Raw genomic sequence first — 23,340 nt, forward strand, 5'->3', positions numbered from 1 at the left:
GAGCTATTAACTTTCTTTCTTTTTTTTTTTTTTTTTTGGGGAAACCTCAGCTTACACTTGTTTACTTTGACAGGCATAGATTGCTGTCTGTGTTGAAAGAATTTTCTAACTTGGGCTGATTTTTTTTTTAAAGCGTGACCTTGAGATTGCTAACATGCCACACCCTGATTTTTGGTAGCAATTTATGAAAGTTGAGTTGTGACTTAAGGCCTCTTACAGCATTCAGAAGGTAAGGTACTTTTGTACGGAGAGGCCTTTCCTAGAAACTGTAGTTTTTTTGTCAGTAAATTTTTAGTTTTTAGGTTTTCATGCTGCAGAAAAATGACCTTGTCTGTTTAGCCATTGCTGCATTGCACCATTTTACATACAAGGCAAATTTTTTTCTTTGAATTATCTGGGATATTCAAACTTGTAACTGAGGGCCATAGAGGAGCCTTGTGGTAGTAAATTATAGTAAATAGACATTTGAGAAAGTTATATGAATGAGAAAATGTACATTTAAAAACAGAATCACAAATGGGACCCTTGGACTGATGCCTTTCGTTTTATATTCTTGATTATTTCTTTTGATACACTTTACAAATTTGAAAATTTTTATGACTTAACAAATCCTTACTTAAAGTTCCTGAAATCATTAAATCTGTAATCGCAAAATCCTGGAATGCTATTAACACTCGAGCTTTGATGGTTACTATGACAATATAATTTCAGATTTTATGTTTAAAATGTTACAAGGCTTATGCTTGTATTTATGTTAAGACAGTGCTTTCTGGTTGGTAATGGTATTTTATCTTTACATTTTAGTTGATGCTGCTTTAAATTTATCCATTTATTTTGACAGAGTCATCTGGAATGCTTTCTCTTCTGAAGCTTTAATGTACTGTTTGTTCAAATAATGATTTGTTTCACATTCTTTGAAGTAGTTTATCAGTGACTGAAGTAATAAAGTCTAAGATATTTTTGTTGTATGACTGTATCTTTATCTTCATTTAAAAAAATAATGTGCATGCATTTCTGGATCTGTTAAGAATTGTCATGTCATAATTTTAAATCATGCAGCTAGCAAGGATGTGATTGGTTATGTGATCTTTTCCCAATTTTGATTTTATTTTATAATTTTGCATAAAATTCTTTTTCTAAATTAAGCTTGCAAATTTGGAAATTTCAAATATGGTTTATTACAAATGATGAATTTTGCTTTTGACTAAAAATAGTTTTGAGTCTTGCTTTTAAAAGCACATTTTCAAGTTCCTTTGCAAATTGAGTCGTTACAATTTTGGATCTTTTGAGTTGCCTGTGTAATTATTATTGAGTTATATATAGAACAAAATGCTTGTAATGCAAAACTAGTTTTCTGGAAAGTAATCATTTGAAGCTATAGGAAGTTGCAGATATATTTGACAATTATGAAAGACCCAGTATTAAAGTTGTTACTCCCTTGAGTATATGATTTGCATATTCTCACCAGGGTTTTGGCTTTCTTATTCAGGGTTTCTGGTTTCATTGATCAGATTGTGCTCTAACTCACCTCAAAGTGCTGCCTTTGAATAAACTTTTACTTTTATCTGGGATATGACTTGGGCATTGTCATGCATTTGATTTTGTTTTGTCAATAAAAAGCATGTTTTTAATGCTTTTGCCAATTATACTTTAAAATCATATACTTGATGTATGTCCAAATATTCTAGAATTCTTGAAGATGGAGTTACTTTTAAATTACTGTTACTCTTAAGTTATGTGCATTACTGTTACTCTTAAGTTATGTGCATTATTAATGCATGTGCATAGTTATGACATCATTTCCCTTAAAGACTGTAAAGTTTAAAGGATGTTTGTGTTGTTTTGGTCAGTATGGTGATATTTCTAGTGAGCTGAAATTGAATTGCCCCTGTGTACCTGGTTCCTGTGATATCATATCCGTAGGTTGCCTTTAAAGACAGGCTAAATTTTGAAGTGTTTAGGGAACATTACTAAAATCACCTTTGCACCCTGATCTGCAAGGGAGGAAAGGAATTGCTTTCAGGTCAAGTAAACTTTGGAATGAGAATCACTTGAACAAGTTTTAAGTAAACTTTTTTCCTGTTTTGGAAACAAGTGCTATAAGTTTTACTACTGATTAAGTGTATTTTTGTATTCTTTCGAAATTAATGCTAATTCTAGTGTGATTTGGTGATGTAATTTTAAACAATTTACACTTGTATTTCCTAAATACAACAGTTTTAGTGATGGACACAAAGTGTGTCACATACTTAAGTTATATCCAGGAGTGTTAACTAGGGGGGTAACAAAATGCACATGGACCCGTGTGAACACATTTCTGTGTTCTAGGACACGGCATTTATAAACTCAAAATTAAATGTATACCCAAAGTCCTTTGCCTTCGAGCCATATTTTCGTATCCGGAATGGGTAGAGTTTTAACGTTTTCAGGAGCCTCCTAGCTTTGTAAGGCTGGGGATGATTAGAAACGGCACAAGCAGTGGTTGTGAACTGGAATAAGCAGTTTTCAGTGGCAGCCATTTTATGACGCTGGTAATACTTTTAAAAATCGGATTTTTAAGAAGGCTGAAACAAATGAATCGAAGTCCCAAATATCAGAACACCCCTTTCCCCACGTTCCCATTGGTACTCTGATGATGAGTTAAGGGCAGCTCGGTGGCTGGCGCAGGGAGCAGCTCTCGGGGGCTCTGGCATCTTGGTGCACGGCCAGCTCAGTCACAAAATGGCTGTTCCTTTGTGCCGCAGCGCTGACAGACATACTGCATTGCACTGTGTACTCGCCAAACAGCAGGAAGTTGCCGTGCCGAGTTCAAAGGCCGGCCGGCGCTGGCGGCGGGTGCTGATTGGCTGTGTTCACGCCTGGTAACAGCAGGGTCAACCGCGGCGCCGCTCGGCCGGCCCCGCCCTCTGACGTCAGTCGCAGTGGGCGGGAGAACGCGGTGACGCGTGGCCTCGTGCGCTGGTCGGCTGCTTCCTCTCCGGGCTCGCCTAGTGCCGGGGGCGGGACAGAGGAAGGGAATTTTGGCCGGGACTTTCCGGTGGGCGGCTTCTTTCCGGACTGATTTTGATTCTTGCAGTCGTCAGGCCTGGCCTGTACTGGTCCACACCACACCCTACCGTGTGTTTTCCTGAACCCATTCCTGGAATAGTTATTCTCTTTTGGAGAACAGTGTAGTCGTAAATCTCCAAATAGTAGTCCGCTAGGTTTTTTAATTTATAATTTTCGAGTTTTTCTTTTTAATATTCCGGTGCGTTTTTTTCCCCGTTTATTTCCTTGTTCATTGTAAAGAGATTAGTGGGTTTTGTTCCCATTGGTTGAAAGCAGTTTAGTGTGAGTGGGATGTTTTTAATTCAAAGGCCTTAACGGGTGTTTAAGCTCTGTGTCATTCATGGCTCATAAACCAGGTGAAGAGCATTTGAGCTTGTCTCCGTGCATTTTTACTTGGTATCAAACATTTTCTCAATTGCCATTTGAGGAAGAAAAACTCAGGTCAGTATGTGTTTAGTGGTTTGTAAAAATCGCAGTGGGGTAGTGAAGCGGAAAATAGCCTAGGAACTTTAGCTGTTATGACAAGTGTCCGTGCATCAGGAAATACATTACTGTGTAGTGCCAGCAGACAACCATAGTTACTGGTGCTGGCACTGACTGACATTAAAACTTGGCTTAGAGAGCAGAATTACTTGGTAAGTAAGGTCTTGAGAAATGCCTTGGCCCTAGTTTCCCTTTAGTTCATTTGTGATAAACAAACTTCTGTGTTGTTGCTGTTTCCTACCATGTTTGGAAACCCTTGCAGGAACTTATTTTTAAAAATAGTTTACCAACTACGGCTCGAAATTAAATCACAAATAATGAATTTAGCCTTGAAGGAAAAACAGTTAGTACATTTATGTACATATGCCTCATTCCAGTACATTTTAGCATTATTAAGATATTCTTAGGAGACACTATTAACAATTCCATAGAATGTGGTACTTCAAAATAGGTGTGGGCACTGGGTGGGGTGACACACCTTTCATTCATTGGCAATAGCAGGCCATCTCTTGAGTTCAAGGCCAGTCTGGTTTGCAAACCAGGACACCCAGTGAGACTGTCTTCAAAAAGAAAGAAGGAGTGAATGGTGTGGTTGCTAGAGGTGTTTTCATGGGTGATTGTGAATGGAACAATTCCCTGAATGGGTCTTACAGGTTTCCCTTAATCCTAGGCATTCAGGTGGAATTCCTACAAAAACGGGGATTTTAAGATTGTTATACAAAAGAATTATACAGAAAAGTTTTTACATGCTTTTAAAAATTATGTCATTTTATTCTGCACAAAATGGTTAACATCCTCAGAGATCTACGTTTTATAAATCATTTGCTGGTTTATAAACACATTTTAATGTGTTTTTTGAAAAACAGCAACAAAATAAAATATCTTGATACTAGAAGGAAGATAGTAATTCCATCTCCCCTTTGGTGTATTGAAACTCAATTATAGTAGTATTAGATTTTAGTATTTGTTAAATATTTCTGTGTGGGATAGAATTAAATAGCCAATACTTCATTGTGTTTCTTAGAGAATAAACCGTTCTGTGGAAGATATTTCCAGCCCAGGAACATTGCATGGTCTGAATTGTGTGTCAAAGGTTTAGTGGTTGAAGAACTGATTACAGTACATGTGGAACCAGTGAACATTTCAGAATGTTTTCTTAGGTCTGCCTTTTGAGCCTGTGTGGATATGGCAGAAAGAGGCAAGACACTTTTTTTATTTGTATTTTTTGGAGGCTGTCCTGGAATTAGCTCTATGTAGACCAGACTGGTCTTGAACTCACAGAGATCAGCCTGCCTTGCCTCCCGAGTGCAGGGGTTAAAGGTGTACGCCACCACCGCCTGGGAAACTTTTTCTTGTATGTGTATTTTCACTATTTAAAACTTGAATTTTGTAATTTTTTTAAACCTTTTTTATTGATCAGTACATTTTTAGATTAGTATCAGTTGTGGTTGGGAGATATGGTAGAGTGCTTGCCTAGCATGCAATGGGTCCTCAGTTTGGTTCCTAATTTCATAAACTGGACGTGGCACACCTGAAATCTGTTTATTTGGGGTATGGATGCTGAAGAATAAGGATTTCAAGATTATCCTCAGCTTTGTTAAGTTGGAGGCCAGTCTTTGCCACTACTTGAGATTATGGCTCCAAAATAGGATAAAAAGGTGAAGTTAATGGAGGGAGGTGTGTAAGCAATATTTGATAAGATGTTTTATTAAGTTATAGCCAGTTAATTCCTTGAGAAATGAATATGTAATTTTATTCAAATTTATAATGTATGTTACTGTAGTGTCTAACCCAGCTGTCTAAATTTGTAAGACACACCTGCTGATATCACCTGGGATACCCACACCCCTACCATTTCTTCCATGAAACTTGCTATAGTGAACTTGTCCCTAACACGAAAACTGTGACTGCTAGTAAGTCATGTTTTGCTGTTTGGGGGCTGCTACTTCTAAAGATCCTTAGTATTTTAGCTTTGCCTGACAACTTCAGGAGTGTTAACTTTAACATAACAAAGAAACTGTGTTTAGCTGTCCCCTCTCCCCCTTTACCCGAGTTATTTCAAAGAACTAAAAACAACTTTGTAAGCTTGCTTATTTTAGGTGATTGTCATGGTCATCTATCTTAGGATTCCAGCATGATTGGGCAGCCTCTCCATTGTTAACAATGGAACATTAAGGTTATTGAGAGAAGGCCAGAATCTGACCCAAATCATCAAATTCCCAAGGGCTATTTTCCTTTTTAAGTCAGTATTTACTTTGTGAATATGTCTGTGACCTTTGCTCCCTCACCAGTTTGTGCTTTAGTTGATTAGATGACTCTGAGCCAGAGATAGAAACATTGGAGCCCAAATTAGGACTTGAGGGTCAATGCCTTTCTGAAATAAATGATAATGGGCATAGAAGCTGCCATTCATGTTCTGTTTTATGTAATATTTAGAGTACTTCATTTACTGCCTTGCTTATGGATCACCCAGTTTTGGTGTTTAAATTCTTTCTCGCTCTATATTTATATTTATAATAATTATTAGGGTCTTTGAGACAGGGTTTCTTTGTATAACCTTGAGTGTCCCGGAACTTGTTCTGTATATCAGGCTGGCTTCGAACTCAGAGATCCACCTTCCTCTCCCAAGTGCTGGGAGTGTGGGCGTTCAACACTACCATCTGGTCCCTGCATCTTAATTTTAAAAAAGCTTTGGATTCTCTTGTAGTTTGGGGAAAATACCTTCCCCCCCTTTACAATTTATTTTATATGTGTATGAGTGTTTTACTATGTGTGTGCCTGGTGCATTGTATCCACTGGGACCAGAGTTACTAACAGTTTTCAAATGCTGTGTGGATGCCCGGAACCACAGACCTGCATCCTCTGCAAGGGTAGCAGGTTTTCTTAAATGCTAAGCCATCTCTCCATTCTCACCCCTTTAAGAGGCTGGGGAAAGAAAGGTCAAAGCTAGATCTGATTTTATGGTTTAATTCTCAGTTATGTTCTTGCTAGGCAAGAATGGTGTATGTAATAGGTATCAATTCAGCTTTTACTTTAGTACTAAAAGCTTCCAATTTTGTTATTTTCCGGCATGACATTTTCTCATCTTAAGAATGTAGACCGTGTTAATCATAGGGTTGTGAGGATTAACTGTTAGAATGCCTATCTAGGTCCGTAGGGAAGAGCCTAGCATACTGAAAGCACCCATCGCCCAGTGAATATAAACTAGTAATACTGTTTTATCACTGCTCAGTTGATCCTTGTCTCCCCCACCCTTCAGCCCTGCAGTTCTAAATGCCTTCCAGTGAGCCACATTCTGCCTAAGTGGTTGTCTGGTTTACCAAGAGTTGTTTCAGGCAAATTAGAGGAGTGATTTTTCTAGAATGACCTCAGGAGGCAAGCCCCCTTTAACTTAAAATCTTGGGTGCATTTTGTAGTTAAACCTCAGCTTTTTTGTTTTGTTGTTTTTTGTTTACTCCTTCAAGGAGCCAGCCTCTGACAGCTTGTTCTTCTTCCTGTCCTCTGAGTCACAGCCCTGCTCTTGGCAGTAACTGAGTTACTTTCTCCCCCCTCCCCCCAGGTGATAATTGCTGCCTGTTTTTCCTTAACTCTTCCCCCATTTTGCTTCAAGCTGTTGCAGTAGGAAGAATGACCAGTGAGTGCTCTGGTAGTAGTCGAGGCCCATCTAGTTGGCTGGAGTTAGCCTTTCCTCATGGGTCTTCACCTTAATACTGTGCATTTGCCTGCCCATGTTTGATGCGTACTTTATTTCCTTGGAACTGTGGTGCCAAAACTTGGGGTGGCTTTGGTTTCTTTCTCTTCAGTTCCTTTTAGTGTGGTTTATGGGTTAGATGAGTTTGTTTCTGTCTCAGACATTGGAGGTCTTTTAAAATAGCCAAGTCCAGTCCTACCTTCCAAGTTTGCTTTGTGAAAGCCCTGCATGTGTTTTCTGCATGTGTTCCAAATGTAACGATTTCTTTAGGGATAACCGCTGGCCCATCCGATCTCCCTTGTTGGTGCTTTCAGGCCACTGCTTTTAGTTTGGAGTTGAAATGAAAGATGGATGGAGTTCTGAGAAAGGGAGTTAGAGGTTCAGTGGAGAGGAAGTGTTTCTGTGTCCGTATTCTCCAGCTCCAGACATTCTTTTCCATAGAAGCTGAGTTCCTTCTCTGTCTCAGTTTGCTGTTAGGTCTGCTGGTCTCTTCCCTTAGTGTATTCCATACTCATACTCTTCAGGTCTATCCAGAAGTTTGTTTGGGTGCTGATCTCTTTAAGAGTACTTAGTACCTTCCCAAATCTTCAAAAGAATCCCTTCATTTCAGTGCATTCATATTCCCTTCTGACCTCACCTGCCCTCGGGGTAGCTTATAGAGGTAAGTACCTAGCCAGATTATACAGGAGTGGAGGGAGCTGTTACTTAGACTGTCACCCAGTTGACAGTTGTAAACTGTAACCAGCATCAGCATTCTAGAAAAATGATGAAAAACCTTAGGGAATCTCCTTTATGTATTCCTTTTTTGAAACAGGATTGCACTTTGTAGCTCTGGCTGTCTTATCACTTACTGTGTAGACCAGGCCGACCTTTGAACTCAGTCTGCCTTGCTTCAGCTTCTAGTGCTGAGATTAAAGGCTTCCGATACCATAGTTGGCCCAGCTTCTTTTTTTCCTTCTTCCCATCTTTTTGATTTTTGAGATGGGGTCTTCTCTCTGTATCCCTGGCTGTCCCAGAATGCTGTAGACCAGGCTGTTCTCAACTCTGATCCACCTACTCCTTGCCCCAGAGTGCTGGGATTTAAGACATGTATAACTGAGCCCTGAACAGCCTTGTGTTTGCAATCTTTGTTTTTGATAGGTGTTAAGTCTGTAGATGAAATGATTGTGAGAGACTGTTTACAAGAAAATAAGGAAGAGGTAGGATTATTATTCCTTTTGGTAAAAAAAATGAGAAAACTGAAGTATAAGGGAGTCAGTGGTGGAACAGTGACTCAGAATTTTGGTAGTCGGCTCTTGGATGGCGTAAGCATGCTGTGAATGGTTGCTGTCCTCTTGCTCAATTCAGAGAAAGCTGTAGAGGGAATTGGGAGATATAGTGAAACATCTTGGATCATCTTTTGATTCTCCCAAAGCTTTTACATTGATTGATTGATTGATTGATTGATTATATGGTGTATGTAGTTCATGCACACACTGAAGCCAGAAGAGGACATTGTTTGATGGCCTCTATCACTGTCTGCCCTATTTGTACAGGGTCTTACTGAATCTGGAGTGAGCCTGGCAAGTTCAGTGACCCTTCACCCTGTGTCTCAGAACTGTACTTTCAAGCACACCTGCCTATTTATGAAAAGCTAGTTTCACGGTGTAGTTCTGAAAGCCTTGGAACCATGAAGACCAGGTTTTCTTTGAACTTTCAGAGATCTGCCTGTTGATGCCTTCTGAGTTCTAGGATTAAGGCATGCACACTGGCTGACTAATTTTAAATGTAAAGATTTTTATGTATTTGTATTTTATTTGTATGTATGTTTGTGTACTTCATCTGTTCCTGGTGCCCTTGGAGACCAGAACAGGGTTTGGATCCCCATGACAGTCATGAGCAGCCCTGTGGGCGCTGGGAATTGGATCTGGGTCCTTTGGAAGCGCAGCATGTGTTCTTTAGCAGTGGGCCATCTCCAGTCCTACAGCTGGTATTTTTTGTTGTGGTTTTTTTAATGAGGATTCTGGGTATTTGAAATCAGGTCTTGATGTTTACAAAGCAAGTGCTCATGTTGTTGAGCCTTCTTCCCTGCCCACCTTTCTTATATATTATCTTTATTTATTTATTTTTGTTTCTTTGAGCCAGGATTTCCCTATGCAACAGTCCTGACTGGCCTAGAACTCATAGACGCGCCTCTGCCTGGGGAGTGAAGGTGTGTACCACCTCTCCCACCTACCTTTCACAATTTTTTTTTTTTTGTGGTTTTTCGAGACAGGGTTTCTTTGTAGCTTTGGAGGCTGTCCTGGAACTCACTTTGTAGACTAGGCTGGCCTCAAACTCACAGAGATCCGCCTGCCTCTGCCTCCCTAGTGCTGGGATTAAAGGCGTGCGCCACCAACGCCCGGCACCTTTCACATTTTAAAGAAACAAAAAACTCGAGAGTACTGTGTGTTGTGGATGTGGTCTTCAAAAGGCCTGTATTTTGCATAAAATGCTTGCTGCCATGGGGGTTGCTGAATCCTGAAAGGGCAGGGTATACATGCAAGGTCTTGGAAACCCTAGAACTTGCTCTCTGTTGTTTGGCTGTTATCACACATGCACTTTGGGTTAGTCTGTAATGCATGAAAATTGTGTTTGTGGTCTCCCTCTCCTGTATTCTGAATTTATTTTTTGTACATATTTTGCTTGAGAATTACTTGGGTAATTGAAACAAGTGTCATAACTGAGTGGAATTTATAGATTGTGTAGCATGTCAGTTAGGTCATTTGTCTTGTAGAAGTGCCTTGTCCAGAAGCAATCCTAAATGGATCAGGTGATGCTGAGAATCTTATTAGAGATTAATGTGTCCCCTGCTCACATTCAGATACAGGTTGCTTGACATTCACACAGTCCATATATGGCTACTAAGATGAACGTTGGGACTGATGGCCAGCAGGGCACAACAGGATCGAGCCCACGGAAACCTGGGATGAGTGAGACAAGAGGGACAGCAAGACAGACCTTCCAATCAAGCTGCCATTTAATGAAAGTTCTGTGCGGGCTTAAATGGGAATGTGGCATTGGCCATGGGGCGGAGGTTGTTAGACCAGAGACTCTGGGAAGTGAGGCGAGGCGGGGGCTGTTAGAAGCAGGGAGCGTATCATATGTATGCGGGAGCAGGAGATGTCACCAGGGAGTGTAGGTGTTAGCAAGGCATTGTTAAAGGCCATTTGTGGGAAGGTGCCTGAGTTTTGGGATGTGTCCTGGGCTAAGAAGAATATTCAGTGATCTGGTCCCCAACACTTCTATAATACTTTTTCTCTTTAATGCCTTTAAAGTTTAGCTTTTGGTTGATAGTTAACTCTAAAAATAATCTTACTAAGAATTAGTCACCTGGGTCGATTGTTAATACCAGGTGTCTTGCTTGGAAGTGTTACAATAGGGTAATTTAGGGATTGTACCCAGGAGTCTATATGTTGAAGAATAAACTCAGGTGACTGAAGGTTTTATAGTTTGGGCAGCAGGGTAGGTTTGTGTGACAGGTGCACAGAGAGCTCTTGAAAGTTTGGATATTTGTTCTTTGTTTCCTTTTGGTTATTATTATTTTTGGAGACGTTTCACCCAGGCTGGACTGGTGTTTGAGGCAGTTCAGCCCTGGCCTCCTGAGTGATGGTATTATGACTGTGTAAACCCTCAACACCTGATATTTTGCTTCTAGTATGTGCAGGATTCTGTGCACAAGCTTCTGAGCTTTTTCATTTCTTAAAGTAAAAATGGTAATGCTGTGCGTCTGGTGCAGGCTTACAGACAGTGGCAGCTTTCCACCCTTGACATTGTGTGTCCCCTCTTCCCCAATTTTGTCTTGTTTGGATATATTTTTGGTGCTATTGACATCTAGTGCACTGAAGTGTGGGGTGCCAGATAACCTACAAACACAGGCACTCCCTTCAACAATCCAATTCCATCCCTGTCAAAGGTGTCCCAGTGTAGAAAGCACGTGTAACTAAAAATGTCATGGAGTTCTTCTCATAGTGAATGCTGGTGATTGCTAAACCGAGGCCCCTCACCTTGTTTTCTTAGGTAGCTCCAAGGACTCTTGAGAACATAGGCATGTATTTCACATTTATTATGGGATGGTAACCAGGGCTTTTAGTCTCTTTTGAACTTTGAAGTTTTGTCAGCACAGTCTATTTTATAAAAGCCCATAAAAGTTATAGTCTACAAGTTAGCTAATAAGAAAATAGAAGACTCGGAGGTTTAAAGGGAACTCCTGGCCAAACTAGTTCATTTATTCTTAGTGTCCCCTTTGATGGTTGGTTAGGACCCTGTTTATGAGTGCAAGGAGCTTTCCCTTGTAGCTTCTCTTCAGCTTGGTGGTTAGTCTTGTTTTTAACTGAGTTGGAAAGCTTTCTTTTTACTTTTAGTATGTAGGTGTTGCTAGATAATGATTAAGTATGTATATGATTCTCTATGTAGAATGTATCCAGCATCTTTGATGTCATTCACACCCCTATCTGCTGGAGGCCAATGTCTGGTACTTGGTAAACCAATTAAGATGATGGAAATGTTAATTGGTTGTTGGGGAGCAGAATTAGCAATGAGAAAGCTTAAGGTGACCTCTGCCTATCCCCAGATGAGAATTTCCGAAACAGCTAGATATATGGTTCTCTTAAAATTCTGGTATCCTCTCTGCCCCAACCTTCATAATAGCTAGGCTTCTAGGCCTAAACCACCTGGAGGGCCTTATGAATGCTGGGAAGCCCTCTGCCACTGAGCTGCAGACCTCTGGCTGCCTTAATTTGAGAAATACTATTGGGATTTAGCTTTGCTGTTTATTTCATGAAATTGTAAGTGCCATTTTGAATATTTTTCTTTGAAGTAAAAGTGCATTTTTCCTATGAGAAATGACAGTTTTAACAGAAATCTGAAGATCTGGTTGGCTTTTATTAGCGATTGAAGGATGGCAATGGGCAGCTTTCCATCAGTAAGTAGGAAGGTGTGGAGGAGCAGTTTTCTAAAGCAGTCTGTTGGAACAAGGAAACAAAAAAAGCAGGGTGAGCAGTTCAGGTTACTTGAGGTTGTAAGACAGAGAACTTGATTGTGCCAATGTAAGTTGCCCTGAAGGTAAGGTAGGCAGTTTAGAAGTTTAGTGCGAGCTTTGGTTTCTTGTTGACTGGTGTATTAGCCAGGTCCAAATCACTGGCCTCTCATAGATTAGCAATGAGATGATGCCGCTGAAAGGGGGAGCAGAGACTCACATGCAATTTCTGCTGCCACCACGGCCTTGAAGCTTTTTTTCAGTTACAGTAGGACTCACTGCTTCACCACAGAAAAGAATTTCATTGAAGATTGTGATGTATGTAAAATAAAGGCTTGTTATATTGGCACAGTAACATTTTCTTAAATGTAAAATTTAAGCACAAATGTTGATAAAAGGGCAGTCAGGGAAGGAAGATGTGACTTTGGGTTCCTCAAGGCAGTTGAAATTGAGGTCTTTGTAGCGATAAATGCTGACTTTGGTGGCTTCTGGAGTTTATATCTTGAAGGCCTGCTACAGGAACCCTTAAATTCGTTGACAGATTCATGCATGTATATGGGGCTTAGTTGTTTTCACCCTCCACTGGCCTTTTACTTCCCCTTTCCCTTCTGCTGAACTCTCCTCTGAGGGAGCTTTTCTTCTTTGACAAGTAAGATGGTGGGGGTGGTTTCTGATTTGCTTTGGGTGGGATTCCATCCGATGAAGTGGAAGCCTGGATAAAGCACTGGGGCTGCTCAGAAGTTAGAACGCTGCTGTAAACAGTTTGGCATGGTGGTGCACGTTTAATCCCAGCACTCAGGAGGCAGAAGCAGATCTTTGTTGAGTTCAAGGCCAGCCTGGTCTACTTACAGAGTTCCCAGGACAGTCATCCATCTGGGGCTATGTAGACAAAAGCTGTCTCTAAAACAAAGACATGGTGCGTGGGGGTGGGAAGGGTTAGTGTGTAATCTTGTTCTTGTTGGAGATTCTGAGGGCGTAAGATTGAGAATGCAGGGCAGCAGTGAAGTTGGCCAGCCTCCACAGCCGTGTCAGCTGTGTGGGAGTTCCCCAACTCAGCGGCCAGAGGCCTGACCGAATCCCTTCTCTCCCTGCCTTTTCCCCTTCATCATTCCTGTCTGCTTGTCTAAGAACGTCTGTGTGTGCTCACTGTTAAGGAGACTTGGAGAAGAACATGGATCAGTTGCATGATAGAAAGAAACCTTGCTGGCTACAGTGGTGCTTTTAGCTCCAGCACCTGTGAGTCTTTGGGTTTGGTCTCCATGTTTCATGGTGAGACCCTGTCTCAAAAACAAAACAAACCCTTTTGAGAAACCATGCAGAAACAAGCGGTTCGAAGTTTTTCGTAAGAGAGTTAAGACATAGCTACACTCCTATCACACCCCTTTACTTTTGTCACTTCTGCTAACTTGGCATATAAAGTCTTCTAAAAATGTTTGTAGTTTGTATAGCTTTAAGTTCATAGTTTTGAAATTGTAATTTGTATTTATAGATTATATTAAGGCCTAATCCTGTTCAGATTAGTATGGATAGTATACATAATTCACATTTTGTATATTTTATCAATATGTAGATGATTTTTTGGACAAAAATTTTAAAATTGTATATCATAATATATCCCCCTAAATACTGTTTAATTTTTTTGGGGGGGGTTTTACGAGACAGGGTTTCTCTGTATTGTTTTGGAGGCTGTTGGTCCAGCCTGGCCTCAAACTCACAGAGACCCGCTGCTTCTGCCTCCCGAGTGCTGGGATAAAGGCGTGCGCCACCACCGCCTGGCTTACTGTTTAATTTTTTAAATGTCATATCTAAGATATATTTAATTTGTGTGTGTGTGTGTGTGTTTGTTTGTTTTTCAAGACAGGGTTTCTTTGTGTAACCCTGCCTGTTGTGAAACTCCGTAGATCAGGTTGGCCTCCTAATCAGATCTGCCTGCCTCTGCCTCCCCAGTGCTGGCATTAAAGGCATGTGCCATCACCACCCACTTGGTATATTTTCTTAACTTTATTGGCCATTTCAGTTTCTTTCCTGTAGTTGAATGTTTTTTGTTTTTGCCTGATTTCCTACTGGAGTTTTGAGTTGCCAGTCTTCATATGTTGTATACTTTTTGTTAATGTATACATTCAACTTTGTTTTCTTAATTTACTTTGCTTATCCATGTTTATACTGTAACTTATAAACTTATACTATGAGCTGGGCGTTGGTGGCACACTCCTTTAATCCCAGCACTTGGGAGGCAGAGGCAGGCGGGTCTCTGTGAGTTTGAGGCCAGTCTGGTCTACAGAGCGAGTTCCAGGACAGCCTCCAAAACAATACAGAGAAACCCTGTCTCGAAAAACCAAAAAAAAAAAAAAAAGTTTATACTATGTTTATTTTTCAGAATCTGAAGAGTTGAACTTAGAAGCATAAGGGTTCATAAAAACAAAGCTTAAGTAGGGCGTTGGTAGTGCACTCCTTTAATTCCAGCACTAGAGGCAGGCGGATCTCTGAGTTCTAGGCTGGGCTGGACCGACAGCCTCCAAAACAATACACAGAAACCCTGTCTCGTAAAACAAAAACAAACCAAAAAAAAAACAAGAACAAAAAAAAAAAAACCAAAGCTTAAAGTTAAAAAAAGAGACAGCTTTATTAATGTCATTAAATACTCTATTCCACAAAATAACAACAACAAAAACCCCAAAGCTTAAGGAATTGTTATATATTCTTTGTCATTGAGAACTCTGAAATATCTTTCCATTTCCTTAAAGACACCTAGCCATGCCTGGAAGGAGTGGCAACTTGGTTGATTTGATAATGTGACTGAAGAATGTGCGTAATGCAAGGCCAGCAATACCACAGAGGGCAGATAGCGCAGATCTTGCAATCACTAAGACTTTTTTGTCTTCCAGAGTTAATGTAAGGATAAGGCTTTTTGCATATTTTAGACACTTTAGATGTTTATAATGCAAACTGTGTGGATGTCTCTTTGTGCATGGAGTTCATTCAGTACCTTGCATTCTTTCAATTTTGCATTGCCTGCAGTAACCACGGAGCTCTGTCAAGTAGTAAGTAGTTCAGCCATTTTGTAAGTTAGGAAAATAAACACCAGTGGCTGAAATGGAGGCTCCTAGAGAACCCACAGGCTTTCTCTTTTAAGTGGACTGTCTTGTGCTGTCCCCTTGTGGCCATTTTGAAAATGGCACTTTAAGAAATGGAAGTGACCCTGTTGGTTTCAAAGTCCAGTATAAGAAAGACTGATCCATTTCATAAAAACATTAGTAAAGGTGTTCACTCTCTTCTTTCCTTCTCTCTCTCATTCTTTCTCTCTCACTTTCTCATTTTGATGCATATCATTTTTTTGTCCAGTTGAAAAGTATGAAATTTGCTGTCTAGGGTTTGAATAATTTCTAAATAAATAAGATTTTTATTTGGCTGTAATTCCTGTGAATATAAGTTTCAACTGCCTTGTAACTATTAATACCTAGAAAGCTAGTCTTCCTCTCTGTCTTTTTGGGGGGATCATACAGGCTATCTCCTGTCTCCAGCTTCCCAAGTGATGGTATAAAAACATACTAACCCGCTGGTATTCATTACCTGTTTCTTTAGTATTCAGGTGAAAGCTAGGTGTGGTGCTGGAGTACTAGATACTAGGAAATGTCTGTCACTTCAGCTGTTGGTTCTCTGAAAAGTGCAGCGTAAAACACTTTTCCCAACAGTAAGGAACTTTCTCCTTTTACTCTAATCCCAGCACTAGTGAGGTAGAGACAGGTGCATCTCTGAGTTCAAGGCTAGACTGGCCTTCTGTCTCAAACAATGATTGAAAAAAATAAAGACCTTTACTAAGTTTTTATGAAAGTATTCCTCTTCCTGGAATATGTTAAGTCTTACATCTTACTTGCTTGTTCCAAAATAAAGTTCCCTTTCTTTGTTTTTACATAGTCAATACGTACCTTGATTTTGTGATGACAGGTTGGAACTCACAGAACTTGCCACCTACCTCTTTGCTGAGTACTGGAATTCAAGCTGTGAGCTACCACTGCCTGATCAAAAATAAATTTTAAATTACTTATTCTTATACTGTTTCACTGCGTGTTCATTTTTGTTAGTGAACTCCTTTATACATTAAAAATATTTAAAGAGTTCTAAGCAGCTATGAGTTCACCATTAAAGCCATAGAATGTCAATGTCTTACCTGGTTACACCCATTTCCCTCAATTCCATAGGTGACTATAGCTTTGTTTCCTTAGGTTTAATTTCTGTAGTATTTATTTTTTTCTTTTTATTTCTTATCTTATAAGCATAAGCTAACCTTTGGATTCTAACAGCATACCCCTTCCCACAAAATAAGCCACTCAACATTTACATACATATTTGTGTGCTAATGGGAATGTGGGTGTTACATTTCTAATGGTCACTTATACACAAATAGAAACACAGCTGTCCTAGAAGGTATATACAAGAATAATTACAGCTTTACTGGTTACAGTGAATGATGGTGAAAGAACCTAAATATTCTGCTTAGAGATAAAGATATACAGAAATGAATCACAGATAGTTATAGCTTATTGTTTAAGAGAACAGTTTGAAAATAAGTCAAGTAAACATTGAAATCCAGCTTACATATATGGCATTTCACAGAGAACTGTCTTTCTGTCATGGCATTGACACATTGTGTTAAAGTAAATCTGTGATTCTTGCTTTTTAGCACAAGACTAAATAAAAAAGCCTTTCTAGTTTACTGGACTGTTACCATTTTCTGAAGTGGACTAAAGCTGTCTTTTGTTTTGTTTTGTTTTTTTTTTTTGTTTGTTTGTTTTTCAAGGCAGGGTTTCTCTGTATTGTTTTGGAGGCTGTTCTGGAACTCGCTCTGTAGACCATGCTGGCCTAGAACTCACAGAGATCCGCCTGCCTCTGCTTCCCAAGTGCTGGGATTAAAGGCATGCACCACCAAAGCTGACTTTTATGTCTTTTTTTCTGGGTCTTTAAATAGGTAGTTTAACATTTTTTCAGTTACATTGGCATATTTTTTTTCCCAGAAAGTGAGTATGTTGATTACTGTCGTGTCCTGACAATTTTAGTTGTGATGATTTTCATGTGATTCCACCCACAAGTTCTTGTCTGGAGTACTGCTGGAAAATGAAGCCACTTCAAAAGGCAGGTACACTGTTATTCTAGCTCACTCAGTAATCTCCAATGTATCAAGCACAAGGAACATTGAGAAGATGGCCTTAGCTTTCAAACCTGTTTTGACACGTGACCACATTGTTTTTATAGGATGGAACAGATGAGAGACAAGCTAATGTGTCAGGCACATAGCTGGAGTATACAAAAACTTGCGTTTATCATCCTTTGATAGGTGTTGTGGACCAAGCCTCAGATTTATGCATGAATAGGCCAGCACTGTACCACTGAGTCATACCCCTAACCCAACTGCTGGTGCTTTGGATTCAGTTTCCTAGGGGCAGGAGTCATGGTGAAAAGTGAGAGGTAGCAGAGGTTGGGAGTTGAAGCTGATACCAAAGTAGGGCTGCCAGTTTTCACTTCTCATGGTAGTGATTGCAGCGATAGGTCAGCATTTGGAAGTGTCTAATAGGCTGAATTTAGCACATGAGAAAGCAAAGCATGCTTTCCTACAGAAGATGATACCAAGTTCTCAAAGTTAGATACTTGGCTTGCTGTGTACTTGGGTTGGAGGTGAGTGGTACTTGGATTTATGCCATGCTTCTACAAGTGTTCCATGGAGCAAATGGGAAGGAGGGGAGAGTGATGAAAAGACAAGCAGGGTGTTGGAGAGAGGGCTCAACAATTTGGAGGGCTTACTTGGTTTTCTAGACAACCTTGGCTTCAGCTCCCTGCACCTACATGATGGCGCATAACTGTAGCTGTTCCAGGCTATTTGCTGCCCTCCTCTGGTCTGTGGTGCATAGACATACATGGAAACAAAGCACAATACAAAAGGAAGGAAATCCTACCGCGAGAGGTGCGAATCATAAACGTAAGTCTGGGGCAGCGTCAGAGACTAGTTTTCCAGCTCATACTGGGATGGATAAAAAGTCCAGGCTGGGTGTCTGGGCTGTAAGGGGCAGGTCTTTGTCAGCACTAAGCTGCCTAGCTTCCAGATTCTTCCTTGCTTTCAGGGAGAATGGCCCTTCTGAATCTCTAATTTATAAGGAAAATTTGCAGCTAGTTCTACATATCTGTGGTGGTGTCTAAAACTGACAGGGTCCTTTTGTGATACCCACTTCCTAATAATCAGCTGGGAGAACTTTCTCTTAGGGAGTCAGGTAGGACGTCAGTCTCAGATTGCAACTTTCTGGGTAAGGGAAGCATTTGTAGAGAACTATTGCAGTTTATTGCTGCTTTCATAGCTGCTATATAATGATCATGACTTTTTTTTGGTTTTGTGAGACAGGGTTTCTCTGTAACTTTGGTGCCTGTCCTGGAATTTGGCTCTATAGACCAAGCTGGCCTCGAACTCACAGAGATCTGCCTCTTTCTGCTTTCCAAGTGCTAGGATTAAAGGTGAGCGCCACCACCACCACCCCAACTGGGTGTGCTCATGACTTTTTAGGTGGGTGGAGCAGGTTAAATGATGACACAGCTAAGGGACTAGAGAGATGGCTCTGCAGTTAAGAGATTAGCTGGTCTATTAGAGGACTATCCAGTTGATTCTCAGCACCCTCATGAATGCTCACAGCAGTTTGTAACTCCAGTCCTAGGGGATCCAACTGGCTTCTGTGCACACTGCACACACATAGACATGCATGCAGGCAGAATACTGATACACATAAAATAAAATAAAGAATGTACAACTAGGAAGTGAGATACGGGATAAGGTATAGAAGAGAGAAGACTGAGTTTCTCAAAGTCTGTCTCTTCATAAGGTTGTTCTGGGTAATAAATATGTACTGAGTGTTTAGCATAATGCCTGACACTATTTTTCCCATCTTTCCTTCTTAGAGTCAAATTTCTCCATTTCTTGGTCTTGACTTACAGGCGTCTGTACTGTAATGTGCTTTTTGTAGATTTGGATCATTTCAAGTTTCCATTTTCTTTTTCTCTTATTTTGGCAGGAGCTCGTGTATTTCAGGCTGGCCTCCAACTTACTATGTAGCAGAGGCTGCCTTTGAACTTCTAGGCCTTCTGAGTGTTCACCACCACACCTGGTGTGTGCTGAAGCCTAGGGCACCTTGCTGTCTTTGAAAGCACACTTCCGACCCAGTTCCGTCTGTGGCCTGGCTCTTTTCGGTAGTCATTTGTTAAGTTGTGTGACCTCAGTTCTAGTTTGGAAGAGACGGTGGTAATAGGAAACTTCCCTCTTAAGCTTCATGCTATTGTGGTCTCCCTCTCAACCTGAGGTTTCTATTATGTGGCTTTCGCCATCGCTCACCTCCTCAAGGTTGTTTATCTGAGGGTAGTTCCAGATGAGGAAGAGGAAGGGATGTGCAAATCCCATTTCGGATCGGTGATGGGATTATTCTTGGAGTCATTGCTTTGGAATCAGGACCTGTGTGTGTCTACAGATGGTGTGTATAGCTGCCTACTGAGTTTAGCCCCCGTGCCTGAGAACTACCAGTTGGATAATTGCATTCTTTCTTTGCGGGTGGGTTTGTTTTTGTCATTTTTGAAATTAGTATTTATTATTTTGAAGGAGGCATTAGTACTTAAACAGATACGATTCAGTAGACAGATTATATAGTATTGCAGTGAGGTCTTAGAATTCCTTAAATACTAAGAGCTATAGTTTTACCTCATTAGAGTGAAGGGACCTATGTTCACCAGAATGTGTGAAAATGTGTAAATCACCTGATATATGTATGGTGTCAAAAAATACAAAGATAAAGGTTGAAAACAATAGGACAGCATTGATTGCAGCATAGAAATGAAAGTGAATTTGAAGATGTGGATGCTAAATTGCTGAAATCATGGTCTGTAGATATTACCAGAGGATTTAAACAATATGTGGATGTTCTTAAATGTTTCTAAGTCTTTCTCTCTGCCTGTCTCTCTATTAAATGAAGTCATTCGGCCTCTGAAGAAGCTTCGGGTTCAGACTCTGGCAGTCAGTCGGAAAGTGAGCAGGGCAGCGATCCCGGCAGTGGACATGGCAGCGAGTCCAATAGCAGTTCTGAATCTTCTGAGAGTCAATCAGAATCTGAGAGTGAATCAGCAGGTTCCAAATCCCAGCCAGTTCTTCCAGAAACCAAAGAGAAGCCTGCCTCTAAGAAGGAACGGATAGCTGATGTGAAGAAGGTATCTCCTGGGCTGAGTATTGCGAATTTGTTCCTATCTAGGACCAGCTCCGAGAATGTTTGCATAAGAGATTGATTAGTGTGTCTTTTTGTTTGTCTGTTTCTGGTCTCACGTACCTTGGGCTAGCCAGGAAGCAGGAACTTGCTGCAATACTGCCAAGAATGGTTTTGCACTCCTGATCCTCCTGTGTCTGTCTCCCAAGTGCTGAGACTATAGGTGTGCACCATTATTATGCTTGCCCAGTCTTTTCCTCCCCCACATGACCCTGTTTTTCAAACAGTATAGCTTGGTATGGCCTAGAACTCAAGATACTCCTCCTTAAACCCATGTGCTGGGATTACAGGCCTGACTATTGCACTGTCACAAAGAGTTATCCTTCCCTGTGTAGAGTCTGAGTGAAGGAATTGTAGTTGTATTTTGCTTATTAGAAAAGAATCTTACAGGAAAGACAACAAAAGGCAGAAATTAACTTGCATCGCATTTCCACATTGGTTCCAAACTTTGGAATACATTTCTTTTTTGGTGAAAAAGGATTAGTGATTATGTGGCTTCATCAGCAGGTATCTAAATTTTTTTTTTTGGATAGGATATCATGTAGCCCAGGTTGACCCTGAATTCACTGCAACCAAGGATGACCTTGAACTCCTCATCTTCCTTCCTCTCCTTCCTGCTGAGATGAGAACATGTTTCCATGTTGCTGGACCTAATAGAGAAATTACCATCTTCCAAAAAGACTGCTTGCTTTATATATTTTATTTACATGCTAGCTTCTCCCACATCCCCCAACAGTAGGAAAGTTTTATTACCCATGTAAGGGGCCACTCACTAGTGAGTACACATGCCAGCTGTTTTTTTGGAAGAGCAGAATTAAGTGGCCTCTAAAAGACAAATAATACAAGCTGTTTTGGGATGTAAGTAGTATAGTATGGCTTGGAGCCAATATGCCTAGGTAGTCTGAGAGTGGTAAGACTGGTTGGTGTAGTCATATTAGCTGACTTTGGCCATCTCATTTAAAAAAAGGAGCCATAACATTCTCCGCTGAGTCATACAAATGATTTCTCTTCTGTAGCAGAGGTCCATAAAGGAGTAGGTGTGGGTGTAGGCAGAAAAACTAGACTACATACCTTTCTCACTTCTTTCTCTACCAGGTTGGTCCAGTGTGTTGTACATTTACTTGCCTCTTTGACTTGTATTTCCTCCCACTTGATTGCTCCTAACTCATGGTTGGGTCTTTTGTCCTTTAAAATTGAGATATTCTAGAGCCATTATTAGGGAATATGACAACATTGAAGCATACAATTGCATTGGATTCTAGTTCTACTTTTCAGTTTATTCTTTGTTTTTCAGCTTACTGTAGCTTTTTCTTTTTTGTCATTGGTTAATACTGTCCTGCTTTGCTTAGTGACTTTGTTTAGTCTTTGATCAGTTTTGGCTTTTTAGAGCGGTTTTCTACTTTTTTTTTTTTCCTAGTTAGGATCTCAGTATGCAATTCTGCTGTCCTGGAACTCACTGTGTAGACCAGGCTGGCTTTGACTTTGAAAGCACAATGATCTGCCTTTGTCTGCTTTCTGAGTTCTGGGACTAGAGGTATGCACCCCCATGCCTTGCTTTGGCATGTGAGATTTATTTATCACGTTAAAACTTTAAAGAGAAGGAAACACAATGAGACTTGTTTCCAGTGCTGTTCTAGATCTAGAAATGTCCTGTGTGTCATATTCCTCCTCCCCCATATCTGGATACTTTTTGGTTGATTTCCCATTACAGTTTCAGAGTGAAATAGCCATGAAGCATAGAATTTTTGCTGTCTGGCCCCCTAAGGAAAACATATTTAAATGATGGCCTCAGATAGTGGCTCCTCGTCCTTTGTGTGCTCTGCCTGGAATGTCCAAATGCTTTCATGACATTGGCTGCTGCTTCTGTTTTTAGTAGAACCTCTATTCCTGACCTTGGTTTTCTAACATCTGTTCCACATGTTTAACCATGGTCAAGCATCTTCATGCCAGTGCCCTTCCACAGTCCATCCATATTCCTTATACTTCCTTGTCATTTCATGTAAAAAGCACAGAGTATACTTATACTCATCGATAGGGAAGAGAGTTGAAAAACAAAACACCCCAACCAGTCCCTCCATGAAGATTACCTTTTCAAATTGCTGGAAATTGTTAGCAAAAGTGTGAAAGGCAGGTGGCTAATCTGCTAGTGAGTCAAAGCAGGTGTGTGAGGGAGGACCTGTAGCAGGTGTGTGAGGGAGGACCTGTGGGAGATGCATGAGGGAGGACCTGTAGCAGGTGCATGAGGGAGGACCTGTAGCAGGTGCGTGAGGGAGGACCTGTAGCAGGTGTGTGAGGGAGGACCTGTAGCTGGAGGCACTGCCTTGTTTGATTAGATTGTGTGTGTGTGGGGGGGGGGTGGGCTCTTCTGCTTTGTTTTTTTGTTTTTGTTTGTTGTTTGTAATTGAAACTGCAAACATCAGGAAATTCAAAATTCATCAGTAATTTGTATTTTGTGGAAGGAATGGGATGTTATAGTTTAGTGGCAGTAAGCAGTGCTCAACAGTTTTAATAGCATGACAGCATTGTTAAACTTAATGCTTGTTCTTTTGAAAGGATACTACTTAGTTTTCTCTCAAAACTAGCAAAACGACCCTTTGGATATTTAGTTACATGATTTTGTTTGGATTCTAATGATAATAGCAATGTAGTTAAGGAAATGATTCATGTGCTGTCTATTAATTTTGCAGATGTGGGAAGAATATCCTGATGTTTATGGGGTTAGGCGGTCAAACCGAAGCAGACAAGAACCATCACGATTCAATATTAAGGAAGAGGTAAGAGAAAACTGATTTGAGGGGATGTGTTTCGGGTCCCTGTCTGACCTCATCTGTGACTAGTGT

The 23,340-nt window shown here is 40.5% G+C and overlaps 1 protein-coding gene across 9 annotated transcripts in view; it reads left to right on the forward strand.

Moving 5' to 3' along the window:
• The window catches only part of Chd2 (chromodomain helicase DNA binding protein 2), a 132,850-nt gene that overhangs the window by 19,120 nt on the left and 90,390 nt on the right, over positions 1 to 23,340 (forward strand). For 4 of the 9 annotated variants that reach the window (XM_040730250.1, XM_040730251.1, XM_040730252.1 and 1 more), the window contains exons 7-8: positions 20,216 to 20,447; positions 23,188 to 23,274. In XM_040730250.1, coding sequence (XP_040586184.1) covers positions 20,216 to 20,447; positions 23,188 to 23,274 — 319 coding nt within the window. Of the gene's footprint in view, positions 1 to 2; positions 3,490 to 20,215; positions 20,448 to 23,187; positions 23,275 to 23,340 lie in introns of those variants that run through there. The other 5 variants (XM_040730243.1, XM_040730256.1, XM_040730249.1 and 2 more) reach the window with 4 other exon arrangements.

The sequence above is a fragment of the Mesocricetus auratus genome, unplaced genomic scaffold (assembly GCF_017639785.1).
Source record: "Mesocricetus auratus isolate SY011 unplaced genomic scaffold, BCM_Maur_2.0 Super-Scaffold_4256, whole genome shotgun sequence".
Taxonomy (NCBI): domain Eukaryota; kingdom Metazoa; phylum Chordata; class Mammalia; order Rodentia; family Cricetidae; genus Mesocricetus; species Mesocricetus auratus.